At 43.4% G+C, this 24,481-nt stretch overlaps 1 protein-coding gene across 32 annotated transcripts in view; it reads right to left on the reverse strand.

The window, feature by feature from the left end:
- The window catches only part of Pde4dip (phosphodiesterase 4D interacting protein), a 196,936-nt gene that overhangs the window by 84,635 nt on the left and 87,820 nt on the right, over positions 1–24,481 (reverse strand). For all 32 annotated transcript variants that reach the window (XR_001836491.3, NM_001389233.1, NM_001389234.1 and 29 more), the window contains 4 exons: positions 18,723–18,799; positions 15,544–15,667; positions 15,182–15,357; positions 14,777–14,894 (listed from right to left, as the gene is read on the reverse strand). Coding sequence is in view for 31 of the 32 variants with exons in the window: in NM_001389233.1 (NP_001376162.1) it covers positions 14,777–14,894; positions 15,182–15,357; positions 15,544–15,667; positions 18,723–18,799 (495 nt within the window). In the remaining variant the exon portion in view is untranslated. The remainder of the gene's footprint in view (positions 1–14,776; positions 14,895–15,181; positions 15,358–15,543; positions 15,668–18,722; positions 18,800–24,481) is intronic.

The following is a 24,481-nucleotide window of genomic DNA, read 5'->3' on the forward strand; positions in this document are numbered from 1 at the left end:
GTCAGAGCCCTCAGAGTTCCATGTAAATCCTGCCAATGACACTGTATGGAGTCCACCTCTCTACCTCCCTCCACTGCAGCTCTAAGTCACCAAGCTATGGTTGCTTTGACTGAGAAGGTCTTACTCCTGAGACATGTTCCTAATGAAGGTTATGACTGGGCAAGGATAATGCTGAGAGAGGGTTTATATATGAGTCCCCAGTTCAATATCCATCAGCTTAACATGAGGAACTAAAAGCTTCTCTAAAAAACAAAAACAAAAAACCCCCCAAACCTCCTTATATGAAGTTGTCTGGTGCTTGCCTAAGCTACGTACAAATCCCTGTAAGGGTTTCCTCCTCCTCCGTGAGCACTCAGAACACATTCTTGCACTAGCCTCCACGTCAGATTTCTCCATGGAAACACTGGAATGTTTACTATTTTAGGAAATATGCCTGACTGCAGGCAGTGATGTTTACGTTAGTGCAAAAGACACATGAAGGCAAAAGCTTGAACATCTGCGGATCCGAGCGGGACGGCCCTGTTTGATTATGAGTACCCCTCCCCAGTGCTGCTGCTCTGTGTCCACAATGTGTGCCTACATTTTGCTTATCTGTTATTAGAGAAAATACTGGCAAAGTACAAAGCAAGAATTCTTCCCGACCTCTGTTTGCAAGTGCACGACTTCCCTGCCTCCACGGCCCCTGGTTCTGGTTTCCTTTTAAAGCTTTGGAATGAAGCATCTCCTGTTCTGTAAGAAAAATTATCAATAGCTGGAACAGCTATCAGGTTTTCCCTGCGACTATTGCTCCCTTCACTGAGGAAAGAAAGGGGCTCTGTTAGCTGTCTTCACTTTCCCCACTGCCCAGGGAAATACAGGTGGGCGAGGGGCAGCAGCTACTGTGCACCCTGGCTCCCGGCTCTGGCCCTGGTTGAACACACAGAAGCACTAGAGGCAAACCCAATGGTGCCACAGTGGCTTCTCACAGTTATAGAATTGTAAAATCTTTGGATAACATTAATAGGTTATCTAATAGAAGTTCATAAATATTGTGCTAAGTAATTTTACTAAATGTCTGTTGTGGGACAGAAAGGAAAAACAGCTAAAAAGTTAGTAAGATGAATGTGATCAAATAAAAAGCTGCAGAAGCACCTGTCTTTTTAAAAAACATGGAAACCCCCATAGAGAAGGGGGGGAGGGGAAGAGGGGTGTTGGCCCGGAAACCGGGAAAGGGAATAACAATGGAAATGTAAATAAGGAATACCCAAGTTAATAAAGATGAGGGAAAACAAACAAACAAAAAAAATCTTCTAAAACTAGAAAAAAAGATTTAAATATTATTTTATGCATGGGTGTTCTATCTGCATGTACACCTGCAGGTCAGAAGAGGGCATCAGATCCCATTACAGATGGTTGTGAGCCACCATGTGGTTGCTGGGATTTGAACTCAGGACCTCTGGAAGAGCAATCAGTGCTCCTAACCACTGAGTCATCTCTCCAACTCCAGAGGTATCTGTCTTAGCATGATGTAATGCACATTATATCGGTCAGTTGACATACTATTTAAGGTTATGGAACGTGAGCTCAGAGAGAACGAGCCCTTTTTTGTTTCCTCCAAAGCTTTCATTCCTGGTGCAGGCTGGCCCCACAACTCTGTAGTGGGAAGAGAGAGAGCAGCTCAGGGTGTGGCATATACTGTGTCTGAGAACAGCTACAAGAAAAGCATTTCCGACAATTATCATTTGTCCCATAAAAATGGAGCTCGGAAGCACATCCCTAGAAGCGGTCTGCCCTGCTCAAAGCCTTTGCTCAGAAACTCTAGCATGACTGAGCAGGGCACCAACTTAGCACATCTGGGAGGAGAGGATCTCAACTGAGAAAACGCCACTAGAAGATTGTCCTTTAGGGAAGTCTGTCCGACATTTTTCTTGGTTAATGATAATATTGGAGGGCCTAGCCCAATGTGGGTGGTGCTACCTGTGGGCAAGTGGTCCTGGGTTCTATAAGAGCAAATCATGATGAGCAAGCCAGTAAACAGCATCCCTCCATGGCCTCTGCTTCAGTTCCTGCCTTGACTTCCCTCCATGAAGTTCTGAGAGTTGTAGGAGTAAATTAACCCTCGATCTCCCACACTGCATTTAGTCATGGTGATTGTCACAGAAATGGGTTTATGCTTGATGCTTCAATTGCTCGATTAATTGGATAGAGTTTTATCATCTATCCACTATTTCTATTGATTCTTGTTTACTATGTCCTTAGTAGATTCATTCATTCACGATTGAAAACACAGCCATGGTAGATCACTCTTAGGACCTTCTAGAACACTAACAGGATCAAGGGGTTAAAGTGAAACTTCTTGTACTCACAGGATACACAATCCACCCTCCTGTGCTGCCACAATACATGAGAAATGCTTCAGAATGGGAGCTGGGATACATGAGCATTCTTCACCCAGACTGTTTAAACCTGGAAGCCCAGGGCCTGTGGGCTCCCCTTTCTTCTAAGGGCCACAGGCCAACCACAATGGCTTCTATCATGAAGACTGGCAGGGATGTGAACAGTGGCTCGGTTCTAGAGCGTCTTTGTCCTTCAGCATCAGCTGGAGATGATAGGATGGCTTTTCTGGCAATGAAGGGGTTCTTTAGCCCCTGGAAATCAGGACTGAAAGTTTAGATATGAAATTTTGGCCTCCAGGACACGTTGTCATGGCAGACAGAGGTAAGGGTGTAATACAGTGGGACTATGGCATTGTTACTGTCAGCAGGCGGGAGAACGGTCACAGCACGGGTTTCAGGCATCTTAAACATCAGGGTTAGCACACGTTATGGCGAGAAGAGGGGAAGGGTGGTTGTAATTGTTTTATCTTTTGCCCCTATCTGATTCACAGAACGCACTTGGCGGAGCAGTTGATAGCTGTGGGCAGCCATACCTTGTTCTCAAGAGGCTGCATCAGTCACCTGCATTCATCAGGGCTGCCTTTTCTAAAATACACATGATGTGGTTTTTATTTCTCTTGCTTTAAAATTTTTTTTCTACAGCTTACAACATAAAGTCCTTATCTCAGTGTTTATGGGCTTTTCCCCAACTGCGTATTTCAGCCTTCTGCCATACTTATTAAATGCTTGCTAACAGTAATTACTCTTAATTCCTTAAGTCCCTTCCAAGCCACCTTGGCATCTCCCTGCCTAGAAAGATCATAGCAGTCCCTTTAATCACTGCCGACAAAAGTGTGTCAGCAGAGGAAGGGTTTATTTTGGCTCATAGTTTCAAGATGGAGAAGGTATAAAGGCGGGAGTGGCTCTTGCCTATAGCTGTGAAAGCATTATATAGATTGCTTACATCTCAGTGGCACAGGAAGTAGAGAGAACTTGGCCAAAGGGTGGGCTGAAAGTTTCTAGAACCTCTTAAAGCAGCTTTACCATTGGGGGACGGTGGGAGTCCCAGTGAAGTCCCGTGTGAACGTGCACAGTTGATATTTGAGCAACCACGTCATGGACGCCAATGCCTCAGACTCATGGAAATGGCAAAGCCTCCCTTAGGTCAGGCTCAGGAGAATGATAAGGACTCCCTCCCCCTACCCGTCTGTGTATGAATGTTGATGAAAGAATGACCTTTAACTAAATCATTTGCATAGGTACAGAAAGTATCAGCCATTCTTCCTCGCCCCGGGAGACTGCAGCTCGAGACTGCTCCCTTCGAGTCAGTAGGAGATTAGCTCCCTACATCCTTGGCCATGCAGTAAATGGAAAATGCATGCATTTCCAGGCTGCTGCTGGGGCTGCTCCTTCCAAGAGCACAGCCAGCTTCCTCCCAGCTTCATGTCAGGGTGTCTGTCATTTCTTCATTCTCTGCCACCCCAGTCAGATCAAGTCCAAGGCTGTACAAGTCTCAGCAGGAGACTAAGAGTTTAAAGCCAGGAGTCTGCTGGAGACATTTCAGACTCAAACTGTAGCAATGTCCATCCCCCTCCCCACTTTTCCCCTTCCTGGTTTATTCATCCTTCACAGCCTGATTTAAGGGGTTTCCAAGTGATTCTCTCTTCAAAAATAGAAGATAGAGTCGACTGATCACAGTCATTTGTGGGTCCCTTCAGAACTATGTTCATATTTCTATTCCTGTTTGTTTTAGTATTACATGCCTCTAAAGTTGGCTTCCCTAGGCTCTAGGACACGCTAATGTGCATGTTGGAGATCCATGGGGTGTCAGGGCTTGTTTTAGTTGTTATGAAGAGGAAGAGGAGGCAAGGGATTCATATGATTTGTGCAGGACAAACCATTGATTCAAATTCCAAATGACTCAGATCTGCCACTGGCCATTGATTGGCAGTAGTATCCAAGCTGTAGTCACCTGAAGCCAAAACTGGATTTGGTTACGTAGGTCAGCAGAGTGCTAATAGACATTCAATTCCCATAATTAATCTACTAAGCAAACCAAAGGAAGATTGTGCCTTTATTTGAAAATTTGCCACGTTCTTACCACTTAGGACATAATCACCTGCTGCTCTGGGACCTCAAGCACAGTGACCTGGGTCATGCAGCATCTGAGGCTTTGTCATTCACAGTGAAGCTTGTTTATTACAAGCTCTTTCCTTTAACTCTTTTTATATTATTCCATTCAAAATTCTGCATACAAAAGGAAGCATTGTTGGGGCTGGGGAGACGGCTCTGTAGTAAGAGCACCTGTTGTTCTTGCAGAGGACCTGGGTTCAATTCCCAGCACCCACATGGTGGCTCACAACCATTCATAACTCCAGCTCTAGGTGACCCAGTGCCCTCTTCTGATCTCCACAGGCACCACCAGGCATGCACATGGTGCACAGACAAAGAGGTAGACAAAATACTTACTCATACCCATGAATAAATAAAAAAGCAAATGAAAATAAAATTGAAAAAGAAAATAAGCACTGTTGTGTTACAATTTAAGCTCTGTTAATATATATTTTATATCTACCTCAGTTAGTTTCAGAGTATAATTAAATCAAGTTACTCTAGAAAGTATTTTGAGTAGCACCTGCTTAGGGAATATGTAGTCATTTTGTCACTAAAGAAAAGATATTGGATGTTCATTAATGGAAATTTTAAATTACATTAGATGCATGTTTTTAAGAAATTCAACCAGGGATTGGGGATTTAGCTCAGTGGTAGAGCACTTGCTTAGCAAGCCCAAGGCCCTGGGTTCTGGTCCTCAGCTCTGGAAAAAAGAAAAAAAGAAAGAAAGAAAGAAAAAAGAAATTCACCCAAACCTTTCATTTTATATTATAAGAATTTAAACACTTTATGTCTAAATGTTCCAAAGATATAGCAGAAAATACTTCATTTTGTCGAGTAAATAAATAAAATAACCATTATGACTAGTTTTTCCTGAATTATTCACTCTGGTACCTGTCTTGAGGACCAAAAATACAAACTAGCCACTTTGAGTTCAGTCATAGTCTAGGCTGACAGATTAAGTGAGAGAATTATGATCGTTAATGTCACTGAACACTGATAAACTTATTAATTTTAACTTTTTTGTTTTATAAAAGATGGCTACAATTTGAGAGACTTTTGTAACAGATGACTTACTGACAATAATTTTGTGTACCTGCAGTTAAAGAATAACCTTATTCACTTTCAAACTGTTACTACGGATAACTGTAGCAGTCATGACCATATTTTGGACTGTATACAATCACTTACAATATTTGTGATCTTTGTAAATGACTGGATTCAAGATGTTTCTATACCCATTTTACAGATGAGGAAACTACATTTGGAGGTTTATTTATGTTGTCCAACGTCATTCATTTAGAAAGTGGTGGTACTAAGATTCAAGTTTCAAAATCTAAGCTTAGTCTCATCATCTGCTTCTCTGTCCAAAAGCCAGGAGGCTTCACGGTACAGTCAATCAAGAAAGAACAACATTCCTCCCTGAACTTGATGATCATCGGTATTTCCTACATTTTCATCCCTGATAAAAATCCCTGAAAAGAGAGTAGAGCTTCAGAAGAGAAGGGGAGGAGGATGGGGAAAGATTGAGGGAGGGGGTGACCAGGATGGATGTAAAGGGAATAGTATAATAATGAGGATGATGATGATGATGATGATGACGGTGATGAGGGGGAGGAGGAGGAGGAGGAGGAGAAAAGAAAGAAAAGAGAGAGAAAAGAAAAAAGAAAGAAGAGAGAGAAAAGAAAAGAAAGAAAGAAAGAAAGAATCACATTCAGAGAGAGAGAGAGAGAAAGGGAGAGGGAGAAGGAGGAGAAGAGGGGGAGGAGGAGGGGAGGGAGAGCTTTGTTTTTCCTCTGTTTGAGCATATGTAGTCCATCCCAACAGGGAAGGCATGGCAGTGGCTATTGCTGTAGTTACAGCACCTTGCTTAACTCTAAGCAGAGCAAAATGGAAGCAGACTAGAGCTATAATCCCTAAGGCCTGTACCCCAGTGATGCATTTAAAGCTTACATCACCTCGCCAAACAGTGCCACCCGCTGGGGACCAAAGGTTCAAACACATGAACCTGTGAGGGGCATCTCACATTAAACCATAACGCCTTCCAGAAGGTGGCATGGATCACATAAGGATTGCCGGGAGTTTACAAGATCTTACACAAATCACTCCGCGATTTCACTCTGTCTAGAAGCACTGGCTGAACCCATACTTCCACTCAGAATATTAGCACACATTGCCGCAAACATTTGCTAAAAGGCTCAGAGTCACTTTGGGTTGATTTAGAGGTGACGATATAAACTAATCTACCTATACCGCCAGTACTGATGTGATGTTTTCCCCCAAAGTTATTGACACAAATGAGCTTTGGTGTGGCTTTTTGTCTCCCACCATCCTCACTGACGCTCTGGGCTTTCCACCATTGAATGCGCCACCTCGCACTGCTCCCACCCCTATCCCACACATGCCCATTGTGCAGAGGTGCTTGGCCCACTCAGCTTTCAGGTGATGAATGAATGAGTCCTAACATGGCCTCCAACGAAAGCGGCTTTGATTGATTATTTCAGTATCCAGATGTATACTCATTTGCTGTGAAAATGATTGCCCTATGAACAAGACGGAAAAATACTATATGATAGCATTAACAGCATGATATGATTGTGTTCCTAAGCTTAGAGTGTGTTGGGTGACAATAGTAAACTTTATAGATACTACGTAGTGTTTCAGAAGCTCATCAAGGCCGTCTGCATTATGGGATTTAGTACACTTTCCCTCAGATATTGACGTCATAGTATCTTAAGATACTGGACATAGCCTTGTTCTAAGCATTCCTTTAGAGTAGAATACAAGTGACTCTGTCTTTTTGAAATAACAATCTTTTGCTACTTAAACCTGATGTAAAATCTGATACCCAGCAACTCCCCATTACTAGCTTTATAAACCACACATCCTCTTGCTAAAGATACACACACACACACACACACACACACACACACACACACACACAGGCATTGTCATAGAGTGCTAACAGGCTATGGAGACTGTTGGGGGTTCATCTTCTAAATTTAAACAATAGGAAAGGGAAGTGACCTAGTGCCCTAGTGACCCATCCATGTCCCACAGCTCACAAACAGTCACATCAGAAGGCTGGATCTTATTTGCAGTCAATAGGGTTTTTTCCTAATGAACAAATATATAAAAACTTTTAAGAGTTCTATCCCCTTCAGGGCTTGTAACCCTTCCTCCTATTCTCCCCGTAAGAGTCCCCAAGCTCCATGCACTGGCTGTGGGTGTCTGTGTCTGTCTGAGTCAGCTGCTGCGGGGAGCCTCTCAGAGGACAGCACGCTCCTGTCTGCAAGCATAACAGAGTATTATAAATAGCATTAGGTACTGGTGCTTGCCTATGGGATGGTTCTCAAGTTGGACCAGTTATTGGTTGGCCATTCCCTCAGTCTCTGCTCCATTCCCTGTCCCTGCCTTTTTTGTAGACAGGATAAATTGTGGGTTGAGAGTTTTGTAAGTAGGTTGGTGTCCCTATTACTCCACTGGGATTCCTGCATGTTCCATATTGCCAATATTGTGAGTCACTCCGAGAGGTCACCCCCATTGATTCTTGGGTACCTCCCTTATCCCAAGTCTCTGTCTCATCCTAGAGATGCCCCCACCTCCTCACCTTGTCAGTTGCAGATTTCCATTCATTTTCATGGCCATCTAAGCCATCTCTCCTGTCCTTCCCCACACCTGATCCTGAACCCCGCCCCTATTCCTATTCCCATCCCCATCCCCACACCCCTGTGCCTTCCTCCATCTGCATCTTATGACTATTTTGTGGGCCCCAAAGAGGCTAGGAACTCCACAGGAAGACCAACAGAGTCAACTAACTGGACCCTCGGGGCTCTCAGAATCTGAACCACCAGCCAAAGAGGACACACAGGCTGGACCTAGGCTTCTCTGCACATCTGTGGCAGATGTGCAGCCTGATCTTCATGTGGGTCCTCGAACAACTGAAGCAGGGGCTGTCCAAAAGTTGTTGCCTGTATGTGGGATATGTTCTTCTAGCTGGGCTGCCTTGTCTGGCCTCAGTGGGAGAGGAAGCGCCTAGCCTGGCAGAGACTTGAAGTGCCAGTGTGGGGGGATACCCGGGGACCCCCACCAGCTCAGAGGAGAAGGGGAGGAGGGAATGGAGAAAGGAGGGGGTGACTGGGACAGTGAACAGGATGTAAAGTGAATAAGTAAAAAAAAACAAAGTCACTATGGCCTGGGCACCTAGAGAAGAGTTCCATCTATTTACCTCCAATGCTTACAAATCCTCCCCTCTATTACACAAGCTATGGCACAGACAAAGCTGGAAATACTGTTCGAATTGGTTTTATTGGCCACTCTTTTATCAAGACTCCAGCATCTGTTTATATCATTTGAGGTCTCCTTTTGCTTTTCTTCCCCATTTTCACATTCATATTTACTTAAAATTACCCCTTCCCACATGTATTTTAGGATTATGAATTATCCAATGTCATCATACACTAATAACAAAAAATCTAACAGCAAGCTACATAATCATTCTAGGTAATAAATAGAGGTGTCCTCTAGTGACTAGGGAAATACTCAGTTTCCATAAATTTCACATAAAAACATACTTTAAGTTTGTAGTGTTTAATGTGTAACTTCAAATGCATGTTTTATAGGAACCTGCAATCTTTAAAAATGACTTCATTTTTAGAATTCTTATATTTTTCAAATGAAATGGCCCATAGTTTCTCCAGTAGCATCAGACTTTCTACACTCACCATTGACTGTCCCATGGCACTCCTAACAGACCTGACCTCATTAAAGTGTTCCTCATCTTCCTCAAGGGAGGGTCAAAAGATAGATAATCATAACCAAAGCAGACTTTTAATACATCCACTACAGTATCGGTCAGAAAAGCTTTCAAAAGATCATTTCTTTCCCCATGGTAAGGAATCAATGCTTTGTAAAAGCAATGAAGAGTCACAGAGCATAATGTGAGGCTCTTTTTACCCCAAGACGTTGAACTACTCAAAACAAGTTAAGTTAACATTAAGTTAAGTTAAGTTAACATCCTTAAGAGTGCAGCAAAAGAGGCAGAAAACAGCCACAACTGGCCAAGAATATATTAAATAAACTAGGGACTGTGGTTTTTTGTTTTATTTTGTTTTGCTTTTTGTTTTGACTAGGGAGCATTGGGAGCTTGGGGAAATCCAGAATCAAAAGAATGTCCTTGGCTTCAACTATTCCATTATCAATGTAGGATGGCGCTCTTGTGATCTGATTCAGCTCCAATAGGGAGAAGGTGACCTGCACTGATAATCACAACATTCGTATTTGTCACTTCCTCCACCAGATCCTCTATCACAGTAAGAATCCTGATGTCTACCCCGCCCCCACCCTTTACCACCACTGAGTTGTCCCGCCTCTGTAAATGCCTGGGGTAGACCTGTACTCTCTTACCAATAGACTAATCCACACAATTCTTCTACCATGCAGCTCCATCCCATATGTTTTTACCATAGCCCACTTAGAGCCATCTATCCTCTCAAGATGTACAAAAGCCAGTCCACATAAAAGTCCAGTCCATGGAGCATAAACCACATTGACAGCCACCCATAATGAGAAAATACTTCCCTGAGATTTCTCTGGGTTGTGTCCTCAACACAGAGTCTTAGTTGAAGACTCTCAGGCAAGGGTTTGGATCTGGGATGGGCCCCCTGCCAGCTGTCTTCTGTGATTGGACGGAGATACGCCTCACACTGGATATGCTAGTGTATAAGACCCACTTCCAGTCATGTGCTACGAAAGCCATACCTGGATCTAGTGTAAAGTCTGTGAGAGTGTCTCCATGGCCTAGACCTGGCTTTTGATCTTTATGTACAACAGGATTCAGAGCATCCAGAAACCTCTGATGGCCTGTAAGATCCTGACTTGCTCACCGATTTAACTTAGCAGGAGTTTCCGTTGGAGACTGTGACTTAGAGTAGGACTCTGTGCTCTCCAAGTTGTCTTCTGCATCACCCACCTCAGCCAGGTGCTCCCCAGAACTAGATCAGGGACAAGCCTGGGATGAGGGTTGAGGCAGTCACCCCAGGTCTGGACCATGGGGAGGAAGAAAGAGGAGCGTTCTGTACTCCATTGCAGTAGCTGGCAGGCTGCAGCGAAATGCACGTTTTGTGTTTGTTAGCCTAAGAACAGTGCAAAGCTATGGACATGTCCAGGAAGTGTTTGTGTTGCTGAAGCACAGACACACAGAAAGTCTGTCCTTAGTAAATTGAAGGTCAAATGGAGGAAGAGCGCCAGGTCTGTAGTTAACGTCCAAGAGCAACAATGTAGTTGATGTTGCAATCATTTTCCCCATAGTAGAGGCACGCTGTCCAAGTCAAAACCACACTCTATGTTCTAGGTAGTTAGAGGCACTCAGCGTTGCTGGGAGAATTCTAAGACTGTCCCCACAATGCTCTGGTATCTATCTATGCCTTTGTGTAATTGCCATCCCTTTGAAGCACTAAAGGGCAAGATTTGCTTCTAAACAACATGCAGGGCAAACATGCTCAGAGTCTTAGCTCCAGCAACTGGACAAGAGAAAGACATAAGAGAAATACTAGTAGAACAGAAAGAAGCCGAACTGTCCCTATTTGCAGATGACATCATTCTTTTTTTTTAAAGGTTTTTTTTATTTTGTGTGTACACTGTAGCTGTCTTCAGACACAGCAGAAGAGGGCATCAGATCCCATTACAGATGGTTGTGAGTCACCATGTGGTTGCTGAGATTTGAACTCAGGACCTTTGGAAGAGCAGTCAGTGCTCTTAACCATTGAGCCATCTCTCCAGCCCCCAGATGACATCATTCTTAACAGACCTTACTGAGTCTATTAGAAAACTCTTGGACCTAATTAACACAGGAAAATTTCAAGATGCAAAATCAAGATTTAAAAAGAAAAGAAAACCTCGTGACTTTCATTTATACAGTTTACTCCCTGAAAAAGAATTAAGAAAAGTATTCCATTCACCACCCCCCTTAAAAAGTAGGTGTTTAGAAATAAATATAACCAAAAAAGTGAGAAACCACTAAGATGAAGTTTTAAAGTTGTTGAAAAAAAGGAAATCACAGACGATATTAGGTATTGGAAAATATTCTGTGTTCTGGATAGGAAGAATTATTATTATGATAATGTCTATACCACTAAAATTAACATACAGAATTGATGCAATAGCTATAAAATTTTCCATGTCATATCCCACAGGTTTAGAAAAAATAAAAGAAGAGTTTATATAGACCCACAGAAGAATAGACAAAGCTATTCTAAGGAGTAAGAACAATCAATGATGGTGATATTACAATACTTGACCTCAAATTATACCATAGTGCTATAGTGACAAAGGAGTCTAGTGTCAGCAGGAAAATAGACAGCTCAACCAATAGAACAGATTAAATAACCTGGTACTAAAATGGCAAATCTATGCTTGCTTACTTATTGACAGAAGAGGCAAAAACTAGTTAGGAAAAAAAGACAACCTATTCAACAAGTGATACTGGCAAACCTGGATTTCCACCTGCAGAAGAATTAAATTAGTTATTTACCTATAACCTTATAAAAATCAGTTAAAAATAGATCAAAGACTTCAATTGAAAACTTGAAACACTGAAACTTTTAGAAGAAAACACAGGTTACTCCAACCTATTGAAATCAGCAAAAACTTTCTTTTTCTTTTATTTATTTATTTATTTATTTATTTATTTATTTATTTATTTATTTTTGAGATGTACTTATTTTTATTTTGTGTGAAAGGTGTTTTACCTGTATGTATGTTTGTGTACCACATATGTGAAGTGCCCACAGGGGACAAAAGAGGGTGCTGGATCCCTAGTGGAACAGGAATTATGTATGCTTGTTAAGCCACCGTGTAGGTGCTGGGAATTGGACTTGGGTCCTGTGAAAGAGCATCCTGTCAGTTCCCTTAACCATTCAGCCACATTTCCAGCTTCAAGAACATTAAAAAGAAGGAGGAGGAGGAGGAGGAGGAGGAGGAGGAGGAGGAGGAGGAGGAGGAGGAGGATGAAGAGGAGGAGGGGGAGGGGGAGGAGGAAGAGGAGGGGGAGGAGGAGGAGGGGGAGGAGGGGGGGGAGGAGGAGGAGGTGCAACAGCACAGGAACTAACCTAAGTATCAACAGATGGGACAACATGAAAATAAAACGTTCTATTCAGCAAAGGAAACAATCAACAGAGGTAACAGACAGCCCACAGGGTGGGGCAATACACTTCACACAAGGGCTGATACCTAGAATCTACAAAGAACACCAGGAATTCAGTACCAGTACCAAGGAAATAAAACTGCTAATCAATAAACGAGCAAATGAACTGAATAGACAGTTTTGAAAGAAAGAAAGAAAGAAAGAAAGAAAGAAAGAAAGAAAGAAAGAAAGAAAGAAAGGATGGAAGAAAGGAAGGAAGAAAGAAAGACAGACAAATGCTCAATGACTGTTTTTAAAAGTGTTCAATCTCCCTAACCATCAGGGAAATGCAAGTTAAAACTGCGATCAGATACTGCCTCACCCTGTCAGGTGGTTGTCATCAACAAACCTGACAGCAAATACTGGAAAAGACATGGAGAGAAAGAAACCTTATTTACTGTTGGTGGGGGTGTAAATGAATACAGTCACTGTGGAAATCTGTTTTGAGATTTCCCCAAAGTTAAAAACAGAACTACCATCTGACCCAGCTATTTCACAACCAGGCACACATCCAGAGAACCCTACACCCCACCACTGAGATATTCACACCCCACGTTTATTGCTGCTTTAGTCACTATAGCAAAGACTTGGAATCATCCTAGTTGCACATCAATAGAAGAATGGATGATAAAATTTAGTACCCACACACAGACACATACTCATACACACACAAAGGTACACAGCGCGCGCACACACACACATACACACACACATGCACACACGCACACACACACATCATATATAATGGATTACTCAGCTCTAATAAAAATGAAGTTTAAAATATTATTTAAAAATGGATGGACTAATAATATATAATATTAAGTGAGGTCACAAAATCTCAGAAAGGTATAAACCACTTATCCTCTCAAATATGTGGAATCTAGCCAAATGCCACATGGGTCCAGTGTAACCAGAAGAAATTATGAAAGGAAAGGCTGGACATAACAGGGTGAGGAGGGCTGAAGGCAGGCAGGGGCGTGAGTCACAACGAGGATACGAAGCTAATTGTTCTTCTATTCCATTCTCTCATGGATAATTTGGGATTGGGTGGTGGATAAGTGCATAAAATGTACTCAATCCTCAAAGTGTAAAATTTAGGAAGCTTCACACTTTCGTTTTGAATGCCAATTCTAAGTACATGTAGTTTCATTAAGTTGTAGATACCTTGGGTTTAGTTAGTTTTGATATGTAATGCTTTCATTTTTATTTGAAGGGTTTTTTTTAAATAATAAAACTTATTTTAAGAACACATTATTTGTAGTAAGAAACCACTTGGCATTGATGAGAGAATTCTAAAGTCCGCCACATAATTCCCTGGTTTCTATCTATCCCTCTGCGTAATTTCTATCCCCTTGGAGTGATAAAGATTGACTTCTCAACAATACTGTGCGATAAGCATGGTGGGATGTCACCGCACACCTGGGCTACAGTCTGTGGGCAGGATTCCCAAATAGAATATAGATCCCTAATCAATTGACTTTACAAACATTTATTTATTTTGCATTATGTGTGCATGTGTGTGTGTGCACACACGCAGGTGCACGTGTACACGCATGTGCGCATGGGGCTGAACATGTTAGCCTAAGTGCTCACAGAGGTCCAAGGACCTTTCCTGAAGCTAGAGCTTCGGGTGTCTGGGAGCTGCCTGACATGGGTGCTGGGAACCAAAGTCTGCTTCACAGAGCAGTGAGTGTTCACAACTGCTGAACCCTCTCTCCAGCCCCATAACCAGTTGATTTTAGATTAACCAAAAGGTGGGCCTGTCCTGGTCAGGCGAGCCCTCACCAGGAGACAAGGAGACAGAGGAGCAAGTCTTTACTCTAGCCCCTGATTGCCGCTACCTTACAGAAATCAATTCTGCCAGCGACACATGGAGCCTTAGACACACATCCTTTCCAAGGTCGGGCTCAAGATGAGGAACTCAGCCCATACCTGGATTTCAGACTCACAGAACCCTAAACAGAGACCCAGCTGAGCCACATCTGGGTTTCTAACACAAAACCTCGCAAGATAAAGATACCTTGTGTGACAAGCTGTGCAGCGAGTGGTGATTTGTTGTGTACCAGTGACAACACGGCGCTCAAGGAACTATGAAGCTGGTGCCCAGGCCGGCCAGCCTGAACCTCACCTGCACTTCCATGCCCCCAGGCTCCTCCAGCAGATGTAACAGTTGTTGTTTCTCTCGAGACAGCTGTTCCACAAGCCCCTCCTGGGCAGCCAAGCTCTGCCTCAGCTCTTCAATTCTCCTGAGCCAAAGACATAGAAAGAATCTTTCTTGCAATCTTTCAACCATCCCATCATTTACCTGTTTTTACATAGGCTCCTGTCACAAACCAGTGAGCTTTCCTACTGGATACCATTGAAGAGACAACCTTAATAGGAAATCTGATCCAGAGAGACGTGGCATCTTAGAAAGAGAGAAACCCCCAGTATTTGTACTAGAAGGGGGAGCAACATGGTTATAATGTGCTCCCCAACTTGGGGTACATGTAAAAAGGCAGCCCAGGAAAAGAAAACTACCCCAAACGCCTACCTGTCCCTCTGAGCCAGTGCCGCAGAATATTGGTCAAGCTTCACCTGGTCTCCCGGTGCATCTTCCCTGTTCTTGGTAGCATCCTTCCACCTCTCTGAGAGCTCCAGATTACACCCCTTCTCTGCCTCCACCAGAGTCTCCATCTGTGTGGCTTCATCCTTTGCAAACCTGGATTCCTGAAAAAGGCGGGTAATCTGAGCCTTGGTAAATCCCACCCATGTCAGGAGCTCTAAGACACAGGGACATCTGATAGACTAGAGAAGCAATTGGAGAGCAGACAGGCCAGAATAGATAGAGTGGCCTGGAAGAGACTTTAGGGGACCACTTGCCCTTGTCTTTGTGGACCTGTGGGCACCCCTCACCTCCTGCAGCAGCTGAATGTTGTTGTCTAGGAGCTCATAAACGTGTTCTGTCTCCTGCTGCGGTTCTTCAACCTGGCGCCGGAGCTCTGCTTCATTCTGGCTGTTGAGATCCTCCTCATCGGCCCTACAACAACATAGCATTTGCTAATTAGAGCAGACACCAAACTTCTTCTGCAGACTTAGATCACTCCAGCCATTCACTCAGACCAGGGAGGAGAAAGAGAAACACTTGCTCTGACTGTTCCCAGGAACCACTGCCCAGCCTTTTCATCTCTAGCTTCTAGGACCTCTAGCTTCTTTGTTGCCTGTCAAGGCGGGTCAGCCTGCTGCCAGGAGACACCATGACTGCTATAACATCAGGAGGAGGAGTTCATGGGGAAGGCGAGGAGTCAGCAGCTAGGACCACCGCCATGGACTTGCTGTTTAATGGCTCTCCTAGAGGGCTTTGCAGCAGCCTGCTTTCTTGCTGTTTGGGTTTTTAAACGTTATTCCACTTAGGTCGCCAGGACATGATGGTCAAGTCCACAGAAATGTCCTCCTTTACAACCAGGAATGCACAGAGGACCTGTCCTGAGTCTGGGCCTCCTCTAAACAGTTCTATCCAGTGTTCATGGTCCCAGGCAGAGAACAGAGACATTTAATCTGCACACACGCAGGTTTTGGCTGCATGTGGCTTCTCTGATATCCCTAGGAATGGCCGTCCAGGCGCTAGCACGAGGCGGGTAAGGTCTCGGCGGTTTATTTATAGTAGTGGCAGCTGTCCTTGGATATCTGAGGATTAGAAATTTGGGGTCCGAATCAGGTACTGAGTTATCTTAATTCCGGTTAGGTTTTGTTTCTGTTTTCAGTCATTTTGTGAGAACCATGAACCACCTTCTTGATCTCAGAGTGAAGAACTACATTAAATCATAGGCTTATAAACCACCACCAAGTCCGATGTACTTTAGTATTTAGATCAGGAGGTTGTCTCCATGGAGATGGATTGTACTTCTCCAGACACTGGGCAACTCCTTGGTGTATAGTGGGTGCTAGTCGGAGCCATCTCAGAAGCTAGCCCCATCTTCTGGTGTTGGTACTGTATAGCCTTTATTAAGTAGGAAGGGACAAAACATAAGAAAGAACCCAGGGACCCAACAATTTTGTGAATTGGCTTCTTCTTTGGCTTCGGACTATATGTTTTCATTATTCTAAAATCAGTTCTACTACCCACATCCCAGCCTCTCATGTTTCAGAAAACTTTTCCTCCTATATCAGAGTAGATATAAGAATAATATAAAAAGGGGTTAGGGATTTAGCTCAGTGGTAGAGCACATGCCTAGGAAGCGCAAGGCCCTGGGTTCGGTCCCCAGCTCCGAAAAAAAAAAAAAAAGAACCAAAAAAAATGTTAATAATAATATAAAAAGTTGAAGCATTCCAGAAATCTCAGTGTGCATTGCTCTATTGTTATTTAAAGTTTTCTAGAGCCTACAATAGCAAGCGAGGTTTCTTAATGGGTACCACCAAAGATTCGACCCTAATAAGAAAACACTTTTATGTATTATTTGTTTGTTTGTTTGTTTTGGTTGTTATTTTTGGTTGTTATTTATTGCCAACATCTTGCAAATACCTAAATATAAAACTCTAATCTTATTTAGCTATCCTAAAGTCCAAGAAATACTAAAAATATAAAAGGTAGATCAGATCAAACAGATTTGGAATACTGGCTGTATTATAACTCCATCATTTAAAACTGCCCTTTAGACTATGACAGAAACCACACAATGATAAAATTAACTTTCTTTCCATTTATTGAGACAAAGTTTCATTGTGTGGTCTCTGTCAACATCAGATTGCTACATGTTCTGGCCAGCTTTACACTCCTTATCTCTTGCATAAGTCATCCCAGTACTAAATTCACAGGTGTGTACCATGGCACATGGCTAGAGCAGCCATCCTGACAGAAATAAACAAAAGGAAACGAGATCAAGTTTTTTCTTGCCAGACTCTGACCTTACTTTCCTAATGAAAGAAGGTTTTCAGGAGTTTGGTAGCAACCCTCCAAGTTGGTTTGATTTTTTTTTTCTCCTAACACAGCAAAGCAACTATACTGTCATAGTTGGTTTCCGGTCTCAGCTTGACACACCTGGGAAAAGTAAATCTCAATTGATGAATTGTCATTGGATCTGCCTGTGGGCATGTCTTTGGGGCATTTTGTCAATCACTAATTGATATAGGAGGTGGGCGGTGCCATCCCTAGGCAGTTGGTCCTGGGTTGTATAAGGAAGGTGGCTAAGCAAGTCAGTAAGCAGTATTCTTCCACGATCTCCTCAGTTCCTGCCTTGAATCCCCACCCGGCTTCCTCCAATGGTAACTGTTGCCTGACAAAACAAATTCTTCCTGATCCAAGTTGGTTTTGATCAAGAATTTATCACAGCAACAGGAAAACAAACAAACGACCACGTTTGCCCATGAGACTTGTACTGTGAACATTGACTAAGCATTCATGTTTCCTCTTAGCTTTTTCTAGTAAGAACAATAAGGAGTTCATTCTTTTTAACAACTGTGTAATAGGCCACAGGACAGATACACTAAAATATCTTCAGCCATTGGCTTTTTAATGGATGATTGCTTCAAGTTTTCTGTCATTACAAAGAAATGATGCACACATATTCTTGGTTTTACCCTTTCTTCATTTACAAGGAATAGAGTTCCTCTGGGGATTATCTGACTTTTTTCTCATTTTAAAAGTCAATAAACCATACCCATAATGATGTCATAACCCATGTTTTCACAGAAGACCATGAAAGCGACCATTTTCCCTGAACACTACCCTTTTGATCTCATTAGACTGGTCATCTCTATAAATACTATTTACAATTATCTCAACATTCACTTCATCCTGGTTAGTTCTTTCCTACCTAGCAGGAAACTTACAGTCTCAGGTCTGGGAGATTTGCCCGTCTGTGGCAAGGTGTGTCTGACCAAAGCAGACACATCTGAGTAATAGACACACCCAAGGGAAAGAAAACGTGAAATCCATAGCTTCAAAGTGCAAATTAGAGCCTACATTCAAATGGGAAGGGGAAGGTTCAGGGCTTTGGTTCCAGATTGACTTCTCTCCAGTGGGGGAGCTGGAGTCTGGGGCAGGATGTAGCTCGTGTGTACACATTGCTCTACACAGAGCTCGACTCACAACTCACCATGTTTTATGTAGATGCTGTTTCCTGTCCTGGAGCTCTCGTTTCAGGCTCTCCACTTCAACCTTCAGCTCAATGTTCTGAAAAGCAAACAGACATTCACCGTCATTAGCCACTGGTGCTCTACCCTGATTCCTGTTTGACTTTGGCCTTGGTCTACAGCATCTCATCTCAGTTATTTTCAGACCCTCTGATATATGTGAAAATCCAGAAAGATTAGCAGACGAACTCTCAGACTTCAAGATTTGCTGTCCGTCAGTCACTGCCTCTGGATAATCAACACCCCCCCCTAGATCATCAGCTCTGTAAAACATTAGAGGACAGATACATAGCAAAAAGTTTCCTACTGATATAGGTTACATTATATTTTAAAGAATGAAGGGGTCTAATTATGTGTGTTTGTGTGTTCATGTGGGTAGGTGCACCGGTATGTGCAGGTGCGTGTGCATGTAGAGGTCAAAGGGCATCAGGTGTCATGAGCCATCTACCCTCTTTGAGGTAAGGCTTCTCACACTGGTTTGGAACTCTCTAGGTTAGGCAAGGCTGCATGGCAACTGGGCTCCTGAGATTCACCTGACTCGGCCTCTCCAGCACTAGAATTGCCACTGTAAGATACCACACATGGCCTTTTAATTTTACTTTACTTTTTGGCATACAAGTTGGCAATCAAACTCAGGTATTATGCTTACATGACAAGTAATTCCCCAATTAAATTGTCTCTCCAGCTCTGGGTTTCATTTTATTTTTAAAGGAAAAATTTTTGCGTATGTTTTAGAAACAGTATCATGAAAGTTTATTATGAAATTGGACTTTTATAAATATTACGGCGAGAGCAGTTTTGATGGTAAATCTATGTAGGGAACAATATCTATTAGGGTAAAGCAGATTGTTTGGTTTTAGACTCTGGGCAAAGGGACTGAGGTGCATATTCCACACATCAAGGCAGACCTGGCCTCCAGGTTCTCCCAGCATCCCTCAGGCTCTGCCTGGCATGCTCTGCCCCCAACCCTGAACTTTACAGCCCAGAGGCTCTCTCTCTATAACCCAGACATTTTGGTCTCCTCTTCCTCTTCCTTCTCCTCTTTCTTTTCTTCCTCCTCCTCCTCTTTCTCTTCTTCCTCCTCTTCTTTTGCTTCTCTCTGCACATTTGCCCTTTCTCTTTCTCTCTTCCTCCCCTAATCCTCCTCCCATTTCCCCATGGTGACTCCCCTGTTCTCGATCCTTGGGACCAGTGAACTGGTCAGCCCAAGAGCAGCTTCCCAATAAACCTGTCTTTAATATAATCTAATATTGCTTGAATTGGGTCATTTCACTGGCAGAGAAATAACCTATCAGCAGCAACCAGTAAGATTTTTGGAAAACAAACAAACAATCAAACAAAGGAAACAAAGCCATGCCTGTAAAGTATGAAAAGGATCTAGAGACGCTCGCACGGTGTCCCTGTAGGTTCAATAACCTGCTGCACACGAGGAGTGGGAAACCAACACAGAGCCTACTGCACACGAGGAGAGGGAAACCAACACAGAGCCTGCTGCACACGAGGAGAGGGAAACCAACACAGAGCCTACTGCACACGAGGAGAGGGAAACCAACACAGAGCCTGCTGCACACGAGGAGAGGGAAACCAACACAGAGCCTGCTGCACATGAGGAGAGGGAAATCAACACAGAGCACATTAGCAGAACTAGGAGGTAGTTTGGCTGCTAACAGTGTTCACTGTACAAGCATTGAGGACCTGAGATCAGCTCTCCAGAGTCCACATGAAATAGCTGGTGTGGTTATGTACAAGCCTGTGGCCCCAACGTGGGGTTAGGAGGTGATGAGAGGGAAGATCAGAATGGAGGCACAAACTTGAGGATCTTGGAACTTGCTGCCAATCTAGCCTGAATGATAAGACTCAGGTTCAGTGAGAGATCCTGTCTTCTCCAGGGAATAAAATATCATAACACTTTACGGAATATCACAATCTTAGTGATAGGGAAAGACAGTGGACTTCCTCTTTTGACTTCCTCATGGGGCATACACTCCCACACATACATGCATACATAATCATACATGCACACATGTAGAATACACAAAAGGAAAGAAGGAAGGAGGGCTGGAGAGATGGCTCAGTGGTTAAGAGCACTGACTGCTCTCCCAGAGGTCCTGAGTTCAATTCCCAGCAACCACATGGTGGCTCACAGCCATCTGTAATGGGATCCTATTCCCTCCTCTGGTGTGTCTGAAGACAGCGACAGTGTACTCATATACATAAAATAAATAAATCTTAAAAAAAAAACAAAAGGAAAGAGGGAAAGAGGAAGGGAGGGAGAGAAGAAGGAAGGAAGGAAGGAAGGAAGGAAGGAAGCAACTGGTTTGTGAAAGCCATACCAAAAAGACTAGAGGAGAGCTGTTGCCAATCGAAGACTCACCAGTAACGTCAGAAGCTACACCCATAAAGTCTCACCGACACATCTGCCTAAGCCTGAGCTGAAGAGGGACAACCACAACAGATACACTAAGATGAAGAGAGGAAGACCACAGGCCTCAACTCTACACAAAGAACTACAGAAAGCTAAGGAATGCAGAGAGCTGGAGAAATCGTCTTCCCTGGGAGAGCGCACACACCAACTGGTTCCCCAAGACCAAATGATCGGTTCTAAAACATACATACAAATAACATTATATAGCCTGAGCAGATTGTATTAATGTGCTCAGGAACTGCTGGACTGTGTCCCCAGCCTCTTATAATGGTGTGTTAACACACATGTCATAAATATGGTATTTAGAATTGTTACCACCAACGGTAGCAACATTATCATCAGGGGACAGTGGTGGTCTGTTTTCTGACTTCACGGTGTTTCGAGTAGATTTGGTACTCCAAATGTGATGCCGAGACCAGGACTTCTATTATTCCTGCTACCACAGACCCAACTGCTGAACTTACTCAACCTTGTTAATGTTTGTCTGTTCAGAAAATGACAAAGAATGAGTAAAATGTGTCTAACTCTTCTGAAGATTTTTATATTATTATTATTGTTGTTGTTGTTTGGGTTTGATGTGTGTATGGGTGCATGTGACATGGAGGTTAGAGGACCATTTTGTAGAGCTTCTTCCTCTCTTTCTGGGATTCTGGGGATCACACTTGGGTCTTCAGGCTTCTGTGCCAAGGGCCGTTACCTGGTGAGCCATCTTGCTAATCTGACTTAAGTCTAACACAAAGAAAACTTGATCTATGTTTTTTGAGGTATTAGCACTGATGGGCTTTCTGTTTGTTTTGTTTTAGTTTTTTGCTTTTTGAGATAGGGTTTCTCCCTGTAGTACTGGCTGTTCTGGACCTGGCTGGGCCCAAACTCAAAGATCTGCCTACCTCCGCCTGGGCTTAAAGATGTCCACCACCACCACTCAGCTGAATGATGCTCTTATCTCTGGCTAACTTAACTAAGTCAGGGAAGTCTAGTTTGCTTAGTCACCTCAGATAGACAGGTAAAGAAGGCTTGAGAAAGTAAAGTCTTACAGCTGGAATACTGAGGTAAATGCCTGGGATACATAAATAACCTGACAGGTTCCCTATCTCATGATGTCTCACAGAGTCTGCAGCAGGCATAAACTGATCACTGGACAATCCTCCAGAACGTCGTTTGCAAATATTTTCCATGAAATCTGCATGTTCTAAAACAAAACCAAGGAATGTAGGAGCGTTCACCCAGTGGAAAGCCACAGAGCACCAGCTTCACTCTGTGGATAGCTAATCACTCTGGGCCTCAGTTTCCTCTGGGCTTGCATGACTGCTTTATCAGTGAAGTCAGTACCATCATCTCACAGGGGATTTTAAGTAAATGAAGTGAGATGGTGCGTCCAACACATCCAGACAGCACCGCTGTGAAAATATTCACCAACCAAGACTTAGGCATTTATCCCCTTCAGGTCCTTTATTTTGAGTCTAAGGAATTTGAAAGCCAGGAGGGCAGCCTCTAAGGTAAAGGTAGAAACAAAGCAGTTCTACACTGACCTCACTATTACAGAGATCAGCTCTGAAAACAACGCCCGCTCTTGTCTGGTTTTGTTCACTGTGGGAAACCGTACTTAGAAAGTGTGCTGTAGGGAGGCCATCCTTGAAAGTCTTTACAGAGGCAGCAGGTATAATGACCGAAAACCAAAGTACTAAAGGCCAGAAGAGGGCTGGCTGGGCAAGGCACCTGGCCTCCAGACCCCATCATCTTCTCCTCTGTCAAGGGGACTAGAGGGGTCGCAACCTCATATGGATATTAATAACACTAAGCGAAATAATGTATAAACAGCCATTGTACTGGCACGCTGTAAACACATTGTCTACTGCTGACAATAACGGTGATGATTTGCCCTGTCTGGGCGAATTAGCTGACGCTATGGCCCATAATCACGGATTAGCCTATCGTGGCAGCATAGAAAGGAGAGGAAATTAGTATACTAAAAGCAGGTGCCCTCACACAGGTTCCCATTCTGAACACTCTCCACTTTAGTCTTTTGAAATAAGTAGTGAAGAGAAATTAAAAAGGGTAGGCGAGGGAGAAAAGAGATGTAGAACTACGAGTCTCACGTAATTAATGGTGCGATTTACCGTATTTATCTATGCCCCTCAAATAAGTATATCTGTGTATGTTCTGTTCTGAGTATAGCTTAAGTGAGTCCCAAACTGCCCTTGCTTATCATATCAGCAAATCTTGTCAGCGCTGCATTAAAATATCTAGGGAAATGTATGTATGGAAGAAAAGGGAGCTGGGGAGGAAGGCACCTCTTTTGCTGTGTGCTCTCAGTGGTGAAGCTTAAGTTAAATGAGAAAGGCCCTGAAGGACATCTCGAGGCCAGGGGCGACTCACTTAGCAATGCAAGGACTCCTGCAGCGACCTGCAGAGTGCTGTGTTAGATGAGGCCTCAAGACCAGAGTCTTGTCAGCCATCCACCTCAAACACAGCACTCTCTGAAAGGATTTCCCTGCCTGCCTTTACTTCCTAGTTCAACTAGGACCGAGTTAAAAACACAGCAGACTGGTTCGCTGACTCTTTCCGAGTTTTCAATTTTAACTCTAAATGGATTTAAGTGCTCATAAAATTCACAGTGTGGCGATCTCTCTTAAAAATAATATTTTCAAAAACTTTCCCAATACAATTCAAGGCAGAAAAAAATCCAGCAAATGAGCCAACTGACAAGGGAGCAATGGACAGAGGAAAATGATCTTCCCAACAGTCATTTCCCCCACTCCCACCCCCACCTCCACATCCTGCCCCCATCCCCTCTCCCCACTAGGATTGGGGAGTGTCTACTTTGTTTTAAGTTGTACAGCCATGTTATGTCCCCATGTGCTTTTCTAGCCATGCTCCCTCCCTCGTCTTTGCTCTCCCTGGTGATCTATGAGCAAAGCCTTCTATTCCTTGCAAACATGATATACTGACTGGACAGTACCTTTGCATGGGATAACACCTATTCAAAGCTCAGGGTAACCTGCACCCTGGGTCCTTAGAGCATCTTGCTCGACCAGTCTCTCATGCTAGAAATTCACATTCCAAACTTGAGTCCTTGTTTCAGGGACTGAACTCTGCTCTCTGAGGCAGAAATATAGGACAATGTTTCGAGATCGAGTGAAAAACTTTTAACAATTCAGGGCTAGGGAGATGACTCAGTGGTTAAAGTGTTTGTCTTGTGAGGCTGAGGACTAACTAGAATTCAAATCCCTGGAAACTCATAAAAATCACAGTTGGGTATGGTGGCCCTCCTGTAATTTTAGCCTGGGAAGACAGAGA

Source organism: Rattus norvegicus, chromosome 2 (assembly GCF_036323735.1).
Source record: "Rattus norvegicus strain BN/NHsdMcwi chromosome 2, GRCr8, whole genome shotgun sequence".
In the NCBI taxonomy this organism is placed as follows: domain Eukaryota; kingdom Metazoa; phylum Chordata; class Mammalia; order Rodentia; family Muridae; genus Rattus; species Rattus norvegicus.